This window comes from Alnus glutinosa, chromosome 9 (assembly GCF_958979055.1).
Source record: "Alnus glutinosa chromosome 9, dhAlnGlut1.1, whole genome shotgun sequence".
Lineage (NCBI taxonomy): Eukaryota > Viridiplantae > Streptophyta > Magnoliopsida > Fagales > Betulaceae > Alnus > Alnus glutinosa.
Genome location: NC_084894.1, coordinates 7,809,140 through 7,822,337, shown reverse-complemented (window position 1 = coordinate 7,822,337; position 13,198 = coordinate 7,809,140). Strand labels below are relative to the sequence as shown.

The 13,198-nt window shown below is 36.5% G+C and overlaps 2 protein-coding genes across 2 annotated transcripts in view; both read left to right on the top strand.

The window, feature by feature from the left end:
• LOC133877246 (probable 2-carboxy-D-arabinitol-1-phosphatase) overlaps positions 1-6,527 on the top strand; it is a 32,668-nt gene extending 26,141 nt beyond the window's left edge. Inside the window, exons 6-9 of the mRNA XM_062315487.1 lie at positions 5,359-5,412; positions 5,485-5,583; positions 5,703-5,810; positions 6,059-6,527. Coding sequence (XP_062171471.1) covers positions 5,359-5,412; positions 5,485-5,583; positions 5,703-5,810; positions 6,059-6,433 — 636 coding nt within the window. The 3' untranslated portion in view covers positions 6,434-6,527. The remainder of the gene's footprint in view (positions 1-5,358; positions 5,413-5,484; positions 5,584-5,702; positions 5,811-6,058) is intronic.
• A 1,618-nt stretch (positions 6,528-8,145) lies between these two features.
• On the top strand, positions 8,146-10,645 carry LOC133878152 (uncharacterized). Its single transcript, XM_062316660.1, has 3 exons — positions 8,146-8,416; positions 8,532-8,635; positions 10,210-10,645. Exons 1-3 carry the CDS (start codon positions 8,256-8,258, stop codon positions 10,239-10,241), a joined length of 297 nt encoding a protein of 98 aa, XP_062172644.1. The 5' UTR covers positions 8,146-8,255; the 3' UTR covers positions 10,242-10,645.
• The last annotated feature ends 2,553 nt before the right edge of the window (positions 10,646-13,198 follow it).

Sequence of the window (13,198 nt, the reverse complement as noted above, 5' to 3'; positions counted from 1 at the left end):
TCATTAACTTGATGATAAACCTGCTTCAAATAAGCCCACATAGCTTGAGCAGTGTGATGAGGCCGCAAGTGAGTAACAATATGAGGCTCCACTGAACCAAGAAGCCAGGACATGATACGGGCATCAAGTACAGCCCAGGACGGGGAAGACCCGTCAGCCTTAGATTTTTCAGAAGTTGACGATGACTCAACATCCGTGCCATCAATATGACCCCAAAGCGCCTTGCCCTTGAGAAAGAGCTCAAACTGAAATGCCCAGGTAGCATAGTTGAGGCCGGTAAACTTAACACACACAGGAGCTGAATCCATAGAGGAGAAACAGAGACTCTGCCGAGATGAAAAATTCTGCCGAGAACTCCACTGAGAGGGACAACCCACACTGTTGAAAACGATTTCGAGAGATCGAGGCCGAGAACCACCGAGAAACCAAGAAGTCACCGAGAAACCAAGAAACTACCGAGAATCACCAGGAAACCACCGAGAAGCCGAGAACCACCGAGAATCACCGAGAATCACCGAGAACCACCGAGAAACACCGAGAAGCCGAGAGCCGAAAAAAAAAAAATCAGGAAGCAAAAAAAATTTAGTAATTGGGCTCTGATACCATGACAAAATATTGACAAAATATCATGTGAATGGCTGTTCTTAGCCTTTGAGTTCTGTTTAATATATATAGACTTTACATGAATGCTATACATCAAAAAATAAAGTCCCCCCCCATCATTCACGCCTTCTATCTACCAACTATACAAAATATGAAATAATAAACAATTATGGACAACATGATTATGGAGACAGCATGATTATGGAGACAGCATGTGTTGTCCATTGACTTTATGGACAGCATGTGTTGCTGTGCATGATTGTGGACAGCTGACAAAGGAAAGAGCAATTATGGACAGCATGTGTTGTCCATTGACAATGACAACATCATCCACATATACAAGTAAAAGAACGAGACCAATCGGAGTCTTGCACAGAAACAAAGAGGAGTTATATTGGCTTTGAACAAAGAAGAGGCGAAGCAAAGTAGACCTGAATTTTTCAAACCACGCTTGGGGAGCGTGGTTTAAGCCATAGAGAGACTGCTTTAACTTACACACAGAGGAGGACGGAGAAGAAAACAATCCCGAAGGAGTCATGTAAATATCCTATTTGAGATCACCATGAAGAAAAGTATTTTTGACATGCATCTGACGAAAGGGTCAGCCTTGGTTGGCGGCAATAGAAAGAATTGTACGCACTGTAGTCATCACCGGAGCAAATGTCTCCTCATAGTCCATCCCATATTCTTGCCTGTTCCCAAGTGCAACTAAATGTGCCTTAGACAACTCCCAATGTCTTGTCTATTTCTCAATCTAAAATAACTAACCAAAACCCACTTTATCTAGTTTATCTAAAGGATTTTAAAAGGCACTATCCATCCGATTATCTATTATTAACTCTATATTATTTCTTTATTCTTTTTTATTAATAAGTTGAAAGGTGAAAGAAAAAACAATAAAATAATTATAGATCTGTGAACAGTGCAACTCTACATTGGAGGCTAAATCTGTTCTAGCTTTTGAATAGATAAGCCAATGGAGGACATTTTTTGCACTTTCATTATCTATTCTAGCCAAAAGTGAATTTTACATTATCCACTGTGAGTGCTATTATATTTGTTCAGAGTCCCATCAAAGCGGAGCTTAACCGAGAAAACCCATTTACAACCAATGGCTTTAAGTAGAGGGGTGAGAAATCACATCCCATGTATGATTGTTCTGGAGAGCTTGAAGTTCCTCATCCATCGCTTTTCCCCAACATTCATGTTTAATAGCATTTGAAAAGCATGTAAGAATGGAAATAGACGACAAAGTAGTGTTAAAAGAAGTGTGGTAACCACCATATCGATCAGGTGGACGTGATACCCAGGTAGATCATTGAGGAGGCTCAGGAGCCATGGGAGAACTGGTCGGAACAGTTTTAGATGAAGGGTCAGTCTCGAGAAGGGGCAAAGTTGGTCGACGTTGAGTATACACAAGTCTGGATTTGAACCGGTCAGGAAGAGGTGACAATTCATCAAAACAAGGTAGAATACTAATCTCAGGCAACGACTCAACATATGTAGAAAACAAACATTGATTCTCAAAGAAACAACATCACGAGATATACGAAATTTGTCAGCACAAGAATCATAGCAACCATAACCTTTGTGGGAAATACTATAACCCATAAAGGCACATTTAACAGACTAAGCAGAGAGTTTGTGACGTTCATGAGGAAGTAAAATGAACAAAGCAAACACATCCAAAAAGCATGTAGATTAAGATAGCTAGGATGCTGATGGTACAAACAATAATAAGGAGAATCAAAATTCAAGACCTGAGAGGGCAGTCTATTAATCAAGTAAATTGCAGTAGATAATGCTTCAACTCAGAATTTAGAAGGAACAGATGATTCAAGCAATAAGGTGCGAACAACATCCAAGAGATGGCGGTTTTTTCGTTCTGCCACCCCATTTTGCTGAGTATAAGGACAAGAACGCTGAGAGACAATTCCATTAGAATGTAAGAAATCATGAAACTCGTGGGACATGTATTCTCCACCAGAATCATACCTCAACATCTTAATACTTATAGAAAATTGGTTCCCAATATATGCGACAAAGGTTTGAAAAACAAATAGGACCTCAGATTTGGCCCGAAGAAAATAGACCCAAGTATATTGACTGAAATCATCTATGAATGTCACAAAATATTTATATCGAGCATGAAAAATTACAGGAGAAATGACCCACACATCACTATGCATAATATCAAAGCATTTTGCAGCACGACTACCATGAGAAGGAAACGAAAGAGTCTTACTCTACCAAGTTTGCATACAGAACAATCAAATGACAAGTGTTTAGAAACATGTTCTTTATTGCCCAACAAACTAGAATTTAACATACGAGACAGAATAACAGAGTTTGGATGGCCCAAACGTTTGTGCCATACTTCACTCAGAGTATTAACTGTCATACAAGCCAAAGATAAACTACTATGAATAGAAAATTGTAGTAGAAAGAGTCTGCCAACTTTAGACCCCTTTGCGAATATCTTTCCCGACACCTGATCCTGCACAAGACAACCATCACGAGAAAAATGGACATCACAACTTTTCTCAATTAACTAGCCAATTGAAATAAGATTATTAGACAGTCCAGGAGATACATAAACATCTTTGAATGAATGATTGATATCTCCTATTTCATTAATAGCTAAATGACTCCCGTTATCTACTTGAATTTGGGATGAAACATGATATGGACGAACATTGTACAAAGTATTTGATGATTTGGTCATATGATTGGATACAACAGAATCAATAAGCCAAGACTTATGCGAAGTATTACCTTGAATCCTTAAGGCGGAAAATGCTCACATAATCATCTGTTGGACCATCTTAGGGGTAATGCTAGAGGATCCCGCTACAGACGAAGAAGCTGAGGACACCTTGGAGCAGAAGAAGTGTTCACTGTAGCCTGATAAGCGGTAGCGTGACGATTTGGAGGCGAGTGGGACATTCTTTGACAAAGTGACCTTGTTTCTTATTGTAGTTGCAAACTTTCTTTGCACAGTTAGCAGCAATATGACCATACTCCTTGCAGCTGAAACATTGGACCTTGCGCATATCCCTACCCTTCCCACTCCCGTAGGCTACATAGGCAACGGGATTCGGGTTGGCATCCTGCTGGAATGCAACCTGTGTGAGAAGACGATGCTCTTCGCGAAGTAATTCTCCAAAACAAACATCCAAAGATGGTGAAGGATCCCAATTCATTAAATTTGAGTGAGTAACCTCAAATTCAGGGCGTAATTTCATCAGAAATTGATCTCTTTTGCTCTGTTTATGAACATCCTGAACAACTGAAATAGATGTAGCATGTACCTTCGCATAAACCACATTAGAAAATTCTCCCCATAAATTCTGAAAACCAGAAAAATACTCTTGAATGGAGAGATTGCCTTGAGTACAATAAATTCCTATTGAAATCAACATGCGGTATTATCTTGGTGATAAACCTTCAGCAAGTACTCCCACAAACTTCGCAGTCTTATTAGGCCCTTAAATTGAGCACAATAAGAGGATCAACAGACCCTAAAATCCATGTGAATCCTTGACCTTCCACTTGGCCAACTCCTTAGGCTTCATAGGAGCTGGATCACTACCATCAATCTGACCCCATAGTTCTTTCCCCGTAACAAATAAGCGAAACTGGAATTCTCAAGCAAAGTAATTTTTTCCAATAAAACGCACCCCAAAAGAATCAATAGAAGACATGATGAAACCAAACAAAATTGAATCAGAAAATAAAAATATTGCATAGAATCAGACTCGGCTAGATTCGGAACAGAACCTCCGAACCAGACTCAGCACAAAACCTCCACGCTCACCGCACCAGAGTCGGCCGCCGACAGCACCAGAATCACACCAAACTCTGAACATAACCTCCGAACCAGAATCACGCCAAACTCTGAACATAACCTCTGAACCAGAAATCACTGACAGCACCACCGATCACCTACAACTCTACAAGCCCAAGTTATAGGAAACTGCCGAATAGCAGTTTAGAACCCACCAGAATTGTCAACACCACCAAAAGAAACTGTTGCTACCCCGAAAACCCTAGAGCAACCCTCTTCCGCTACCCACAGAAAAAGACCGAAAAAAAAAGACTTAGAACAACCCTAATTTGGCTCTGATACCAGTCAATTGGATTGAATGACTCTAGGGTTGCGCCCCTGTGCGCTCTTTAATGAATTCTTACTTATCAAAAAAAAAATGCCTCTCTTTGTGAGACTGCTTGTCTTATATAGAAAATAAATCAATCATTACAATGTTGAATATCAGCAATTACATGATTCTAGGAAACCAAATAAGGCAACTATCATTTCAGAATGTCTACAGCTATAATTAAGCCTAAATATATGTGCTGAATCAAATATATGCTAGCTGTATCTGACTAACAATAATAAGTCTCCCAATCTTTGTTTGCAATCACAATCAAGGTAACATGTCCCAAGAAAATGCTGTCATGGTAATCCCACAGATATTTAATAACTTTTAAAAAAATCTTTATTTATTTGTTTTTTTGTTTTTAAATAATCTTTGAGGAGTGGGGCGGGGCAGCATGGGGTGTTTAGAAGTTTGCGTTTGAATTGAGAGTATGACTTTAACCAACATATACTAGAGATATTGACTTTTACTAACATCTACTAGATATTCTTGAATTGTCTGACAGTTTCCAACATAAGTCTGCATCCATTTGGTTTTGTATCTTCTTTTATGAATTTCATTAATAGACATTATTATTGCTTTCGATGTTCAACAGGCTAGTGTCTCTAATTCTGGGGATCTACCAATGAACATGCTCGGGATTATACAGGTATAACGTCTATACCATGTGTACAACAGGTTAAAAAATCATTATTTGATTTTCTTCCGTGGCAAATGACAGTCCCAGAAAACTGCAGAGCTACTCCTTGATTTGAAAGTGAGTTCTCTAATTAGCAGTCCTAAGAAAGCTTGTACTGAGACAGCCATGGCTATCTCCAGAGTAAGTTCATTCTTTATGCTATTGAGTCAGGATGTTGCAAAATGCTCTCTTTCTCTCATTAAATTGTATTTGAAAGATGGCATTTCTGATTTTACTCCAGGTAGCCTTATTGATTGTAGGTACAAGAAGCTGCAGATTGCTTGGGTGCTGACTGTGTGCCACGATATGTGGAGATGAAGCAGATTGAGTACCTTGATGTTGAGAGCATCCTTCAGCAATCGAATAGAGTAAGAGATCTTAACCTTGAAGTTCTCTAGTTCTTGTTTGGTTGTGGAAGATTGGAAACTAAGACAATATGAAAAATCATGTTAGGAAACTATGACTAAACTACATTGTTTATATATATTCATGCTAGTTTTTAGATGAAAAATGAGTAAGTGACTAATGGCATGAACTTTTATGAAATGGACTGCAGTTTTTAACATGCATATGCAATATATGAACACATCTATGCTTCTGTGTATGTTATTCTCAGGATGTAACTGAGGTTTCAGGTCTTAAGTCTGGTTGGTTAAATGAATATGATGATAGAATCACATCAACAATATGGCATCAGTCTGAGAAGGCTTGGAAGTCACTATTGAGTGGACTATCCGATGACGCCGAGCCGGAAAAAATAGTTGTCGTAGTCGGCCACCCTGCAATTCACATAGCCTTGATGGGACACTGCCTAAATTTGACTAAAGATTGGATGGGATCATTTCATCTTGATGCAGGGAGCATCAGTGTCCTTGACTTCCCTGATGGACCTACTGGACGGGGTGTTATCCGGTGCATAAATTACACTGCCCATTTGGGGAGATGGTCAATACCCATCACGAGATCGATTGTGGATGATGAAAACTTTTAACTGTAAATGTATATATGTATATATACTTGTTAAATTAACTTCGAAAAAGTTATATTTCCATTCCCAAATATAGGAGTATCAAGTTGGTTGTGATTGTGTGATGTAAATCAGAGGAAATGATACGTCAGTTCCATTCTTAATTTAACATAGCTTCTTTGAAGCTTCAAAGGCCAAACGACCAGTCAAAAGACGAACTCTTTTTCCTTGACCTTTTTTTTTTTTTTTTTTTTCTAATTAATTACTCATTAAGACTTTAGAAAGTGACAATCGACTCCTTTAAACTGTGCAAAACTTTCAAGTTACCCTATTTATTAGCATTTGAAGAGTGATAATCTGAGATCTTCAAACTAACACACTTTCATTTTACCCCTCTCTATCAGCATTTTTCTGTTAATTTGGACGAAAAGTGCCGAAAAGTGTCCATTATACATTTATCAAATGTGTGATTTTTTTTTTTTATTAATTTTTTTAATATTTTAATTTTTTGGTGAAAAAAACATTCCTTGGCCATGAACACCCACAGGCCACAGCCAAGTTGGTGAAGACCCATGGCCAGATCGTGGGTCTCTGGCCATGGAGTCGGTTGAGTCTCAACCAACGTGAGATGATTTTCGTCTAACTTAATAGAAAATGTTAATAGAAGGATACCTGAAAGTACTGCGATAGGTTGACATTGCAAGAGTGCATTTGAGATTGCGATTTTATAGACAATAAGTGCGATTTTAATTCAAATTGCAGAATATAAATCGTTTGAGAACTGCGTTTTTAAAAATTGCGATTTAAAAACGCAGAAAATCTACTTTTTCAAATTGTAGTTAAGATTTTTTTTGAAAGAGAAATGCTTGGTTGTACACTCTTATCCCACTCCTATCCCACCTTTGTCTACATGGACCAATAATGTTGTTAAAATAATAGGGTCCCACTATACTCTCTCTACTATCTCTCACATTATTGGTCCAAATACACAAGGGTGGGATAGGAGTGGGATGAGAGTGTACAACCAAGCATTTCTCTTTTCAAATCGCATATTTTAAAATCGTTATTTTAAATTGCACTTTTTAAAATCGCAAGCGCAAACAGACCCTAAGTATAGTATTTTTTTAAAAAATTACTTTATTTTATTTTTTTGGGAAAACTTCAGGCATAACTCCTGATCTTTCATCACATTTGAAATAAGGTACTCAAACTTTAAAAATTGTTAATTTACGATATCTATTTTTCAAAATTTTTTTTTTCAATTTCAACACTCTATTAGAATTTTTCGTTAAATTCTATCAAAATTATTAAAATATCTGTTTTTTATTTTAAAAAAAATTATAAATTATTTTTAAAGATTCGGGAATGAATATTTTTGTAGATCCCATTAAATTCTGACCAGTACCTAAATCATTTCAAATTTTTCTTTTTTTAAAAAGGATGGGTATTTTATAAATTTGGACAAGATTTAATGAAAATTTTTAGTGAAGGGTTGAAATTGAAAAAAAAATACTTTAAATTAACACTTTTTAAAAATAAATACCTTATTTCAAAATTTATAAAAGATTAAAAATTATAAACGAAGTTGTACCTTATTTATTAATTTTTCTTGGGGTGGGTTCAGAGTTTTGTCTGAACTATCTAAAACGAAGCCTACGAGAAAGCTAAGACCCAATTGAATTCATCCCAATTCCCAGACGATAAGATGGGCCTAAATATTAACGCGGTCAGCCCAGTCGATTCCGGTTAGACCATTTCATTTCAGCGGGCAATCTATCTGGTGGTGGGTTTTGCAGAGGTTTTAGGGTTCGATTCGACGCGAGGCTGAGCAAGAAAGAAAGAAAAAATGGCAGCTTCGGTGGCCGGAAGATCCAGACTAATGCCTGCTTTGTGTAGAGCATCAAAGAATTCTTCTTCTTTTCCATCCACCAGAAGATTCTCAGTACCATTGCGTCCGTCCAGTTTCGTGCTTCGTCGGTCTCCAATTTCCCCTCCTCCTCTTCTAAGGTACCACACTTTCTTCTTCTTCTTTGTTAACAATTCACATTTCTTAGAACGTTAACTCTGTGTGTGTGTGATCCGATGCTTATATCTATTTCGGTTTTGAATTTTGATTAAAAAGGTTGGTCCGACGAGAACTGTGCTCTCTTCATCCCGTCCACGCCGCAATCGCTTCCGCTTGCCTTGTTTCCAAGCTCCCCAGCGAAGTCAGTACCTCCACCATAGGTAACTCAATCTCCCTCTCTCTCTCTCTCTAATACATATATTGCAATTACTGGTAGAGTCCAGAGGAAGCCGGACGGCTGGAGCTTTTCCTCTGGCAAATTGTACGAAACTCTGTCGCACGGTCCTCAAATTGTTTCATTTTGAGATCTGTGACTGCTCTGCAACTTCTTTCGGTGGGTAGAATGCTGAAAACTATTTTGATGGTGGGTATTGTAGCGTACAATTAGGTCTTAGTAGAAGCTAGATTGATGCACAATGACATACTAGAGAATAGGCACAGCCGGTGAGAGGACAATTACAATAATGAATAATGTTAAAATGTGAACTGAAATCTTAAGAGTTAAGAAGGATGCCAGTGCAATTTTCTTTTTCTCTTCTCCTTGTACACTTAAAAGAGCCTACAGCCATTGGGTCATGGAAAGCTGGTGAAGTACGAAAAATGATCAATAAAGGCCTTGATAATCAGATAGCACAAAGTTAATGCAACATGACACCATGGATCAATGATCTTTAGAACAATCTATGATAAAAGAACATATCAGAACAAATAGTTACTTTATAATCAGATAGCAGAAAAGTGAATGCAGCATGACACCATGTATCAGTGATCTTTAGAACAATCTATGATAAAAGAACATGTCTGAACAAATAGTTACTAAATTGTTACAAGGGTGGTAGTCTTTTAGGCCCAAAAAAAAAAAAAAAAAAAAAAACAAACAAACGAAGTTAAATGACTTTATTTAAGGGGGCATAAAAAAATTGAGCCTGAATTCTTTCTGTGAAACATTGTCTGAACTGGAGCAAAGATGAAAAGGGTGAAACCCAGGAATTTAACGGGGTATAAGCTTTCAGTGAAATGAGCTATGTTTGTTAAACATTTTGAAAACTGTTTTTTGTTTTGAAAAAGTTTTTGATACAACAGAAAGTTGAAAGTATTTTCGGTAGTCTACATTTGAAACCTATGAGGTCCATTTAAGAAAATTGTTTGGTAAGCTGTTAGAAAAGTGTTTTGTGCTTTCATAGAAACAAACACTACACATGCAACACTAGTTTATTTTTTCAGGTGTGGAAGCTGACTTTCTTAATAATAAAAAGTAAAAAAAGTGTGTCAGTGCGGCCACCCCTCTCTATTTTTATTTTTATTTTTTTGGAAGTAATAGATCAACCTTCCCACTTCAAAAAATAAGCGCATGATTTTCAAAATATTCCTATAAGAAGGTGTGAGAAGTTATTTAAAAAGTATGCTGTGTTTTATTTTTTGAAAAGTGTTTTGTATTTTGTTTTTTTAAAAGTATTTTGTGTTTTGAAACTGAATCGTTTGTTCAACATTTTGAGAAAAGTGCGTTTTTGGTTTTGAAAACATAGAAGTGTTTTTGAGAAGGTTAACAAACATAGCCGAGGTTTTCATTTTTTCCTCATTCCCCCTCTCCCTTGAAATGGAAAAAAGGAATGTGTAGCATTAAAATTGTTTTCTCTGTTGAAATATTTATATTTTCAGGTTTGTTGAAAAGTTATTGTTGTTACTCTGAAAAGCAAATTTGTAACATTTGTTTTCTGCCCTTTGTTGATGACAGGTAGATTTGCGAACTATCTGAGTCCTATCTAGTACCGAGTGGATGGCAAGATCAAGAGTTTGTTCTGTGTCATTGGCTGATTAGTACTTTTTGGAAGAAGTTGGAGTTCAGGTCTTGCAGGCTTAATTGCTGAACATGATTTTTGACTTTCTCTTACTAAGTTGCAAGCCTTAGGCTATTTCCTGAAATTCTCCTACTTTGCTATATGATAAATTTGATTTAACTTTGTTGAGTCAATCTATGTTTTCCTGTTTTTTTCAGTTATTGCCTCATGAATCATTTGCGAAAGTATTTGGATGTAGAAGCAGTAACAACAAGGCACAATGGTTATGCTGGCAATGATTGAGTTAAGCAAACCATTAAAAAAATGATGTATCTCTTTCCAGTGTAGTTTCAGCAAGGAAATTAATAAAAAGTCATCTTTTGGTTTCTAGAAGCTAATTTTGGAATTGTTTTATGTAGAAAACACTAATATGCACTTTGTAGGGATAAAATTGGTTGCCGTTAGATCCAGATTGCATACCAGAGTTGAGGGGAGGATATTTTCTATCATACACTTACAAAACTCTTGCCATTCATTTAAGAGAAGTTTGTCTAGAAACAGAAATGAACATTGGATAATTCAGACTACTTAACATTATTTGCTTGATCTTGATGAATAACCTGGCAGTAACTTTGAAAAAATTCTGAAAATTGGACAGAATATTACAATCTTTGGGAACATTTTAGGTTGTCAGTTGGTGGCTGGGACAAGCAATTCTGTGGCCATGTAGATGTGTTGAAGTTAAGCTGTTGCTAACCCTGCAGCTCTAGTTGGCACATCCGTACGTTGAAAGAATTGGGGTGAAGTGTGGGATTGCAAGTTCAAAACCCAATAGGTGATTGTGTAACTTATGTATATATAAGGATTTGAAAACCTTGAGCATCAGAAATTGTGAATAGCTATGGTGTATTAGGGTGAGAGATTGTTAATTACTTACCAGATTATTTTAGTTGTCCTGTCAATGGGTGGTGTTGTGCAGATTTACACAGTTCTAATGGTAGTGATTATTCGAAGATTTATTCATTGGATTAGTTTTGTGTTTTTGAACCAATGTGTCCTATACTTGCCATAGAATCATCTGAGAGAAAATTAAACAAATGAGAGATCTGTCTGTCTGTAAAGGGGACCTGCTTGTTACATCATTTTTCTTGGTATTGCTTGATTTGGTTGCTTGATGTTTGATTTTGGATACTTTGCTGTAGTAGCAGCATAAAAAGCAGGTATATTGTGCATTTTAGTCGTGAAGGTTTAAGGTGTAAGGACTTAGGTTTGATTTTATCACAAAAATAACTCGGTTTTCTGTTGAATTACAATCTCATTACCCAATTCTCCATGCCAAAAGTGAGGGGGGGAAAAAGAAAGAAAGGTGTGTGTGGGGGTGGTTTACAGTTTCTGCACAGTATTTACTAATGTACTAGAAAAGTTTTAATTTAGCTGTACCAAGCATTTTGGCTTTGATGTTCTTTCTTTGTAAGATCTAATTAATTATCCGAGGCCTTGATAATCTGTATTATATATCCATCGGATGCCAGGTTAAATCGGGTGGTTGATGCTCACGATAGTGAAATATGAGAAGCATCTATTATTGCTTTTAAGAAGGAAGGTTACGTTTGGTACGCAAGATGATTATTTCATTAAGAAAATGAATAGCTTTGATTGAAAATAAAATAATATGGAATGAAATAGCCTTAGAATAGCCATTCTCATTGCCTATGAGGGAAATGACTATTCATTAAATTGATGAATAATTATTTCTTTCAAAATATTCCAAATTTTAGATTCTTATTATATACTTTAACACCGGTGCTATTTTAGTTCACTTTCTTATATTTCTAATAAAAGTTATTATTTTTTTTAATGGAATAGTCATGGGATTTTTTTTTTTAAAAAAAATAAAAAATAGAAGAATTTAGAATGAAATATCATTGAAATAGTCATTTTCATGATAAATGAGATAATGATTATTCTTAATAAAAACTATTTATTTTTTCTAATGAAATAGCCCTTTCGTGTACCGGTCGGTAACCTAAGTATTGATAATATGAAACGAGAGATATACTCTGTTTTGGCCGTGTCTCTGAATAGCTTCAGAACGACTCTTAATTCGTTTCGTTGTCGGTGGCCTGAGACTCCCATTTAATTTGTTCAATATATACGACTTGCTGGGTTGTGATGAGACACTGCTTTTCTGTAGACTTGTACGCACAGAGTCATCTTTGGCTGATCCTTCACCAGTTAAACGAAAAGAAGCATAAAAGAAAAGAAAAAGGAAATTAAAAAGGAGAAGAGGGCGGGCGATTGGGTGCTTAACATGCCCTTTCTGTACAATTAAGAAATGTTACTTCCAGAAGCCTATGCCAAAGCTTCCATGAAAATGCAACGAATTCATTGGATTACAAAGCTTCATTAGCTGCTTATGCTTTGACCCGAGCAGCATGTGGCACGTGGAATCAATCCCGTGTAAATCTGCTAAAATTGCTTTAAGTTTACTTTTGCAGGCAGCAAAGAGAAACAGACAACAATTTGCTTGGGTTTAATTTGTTGAATTACTACAAAGAAGAAGCAAATCTTGTGAAGGAAAACGAAAGCAGATTCTCCCACTTCTGACAAAAAATATTATTATTTTTATAAAATCCAAATCAGCATCGAATGTTTCTTCTTCATTTTCTGTATTTTCAAGTTTTTGATTGAGAGGCACACTGTCGAGTGTTGTATTTGCTTGTGGGCCATAAACTACGTATGATCAATTCTGATGGAAAGTGACCCATTATCTCGATCCTTTGTTTAGTCTCTCAACCATTCCTAATCATGCATTTTCAATTTCTATAATTTCAAATGGAAATTTAAAAAATATTTAATTCGTCTGTGACTACAGAACGTTTTGACCTTCACAGAAAAATTCCCCATGCTGCCTACATGTGGAATGATGAATGAACTGAAAGCATA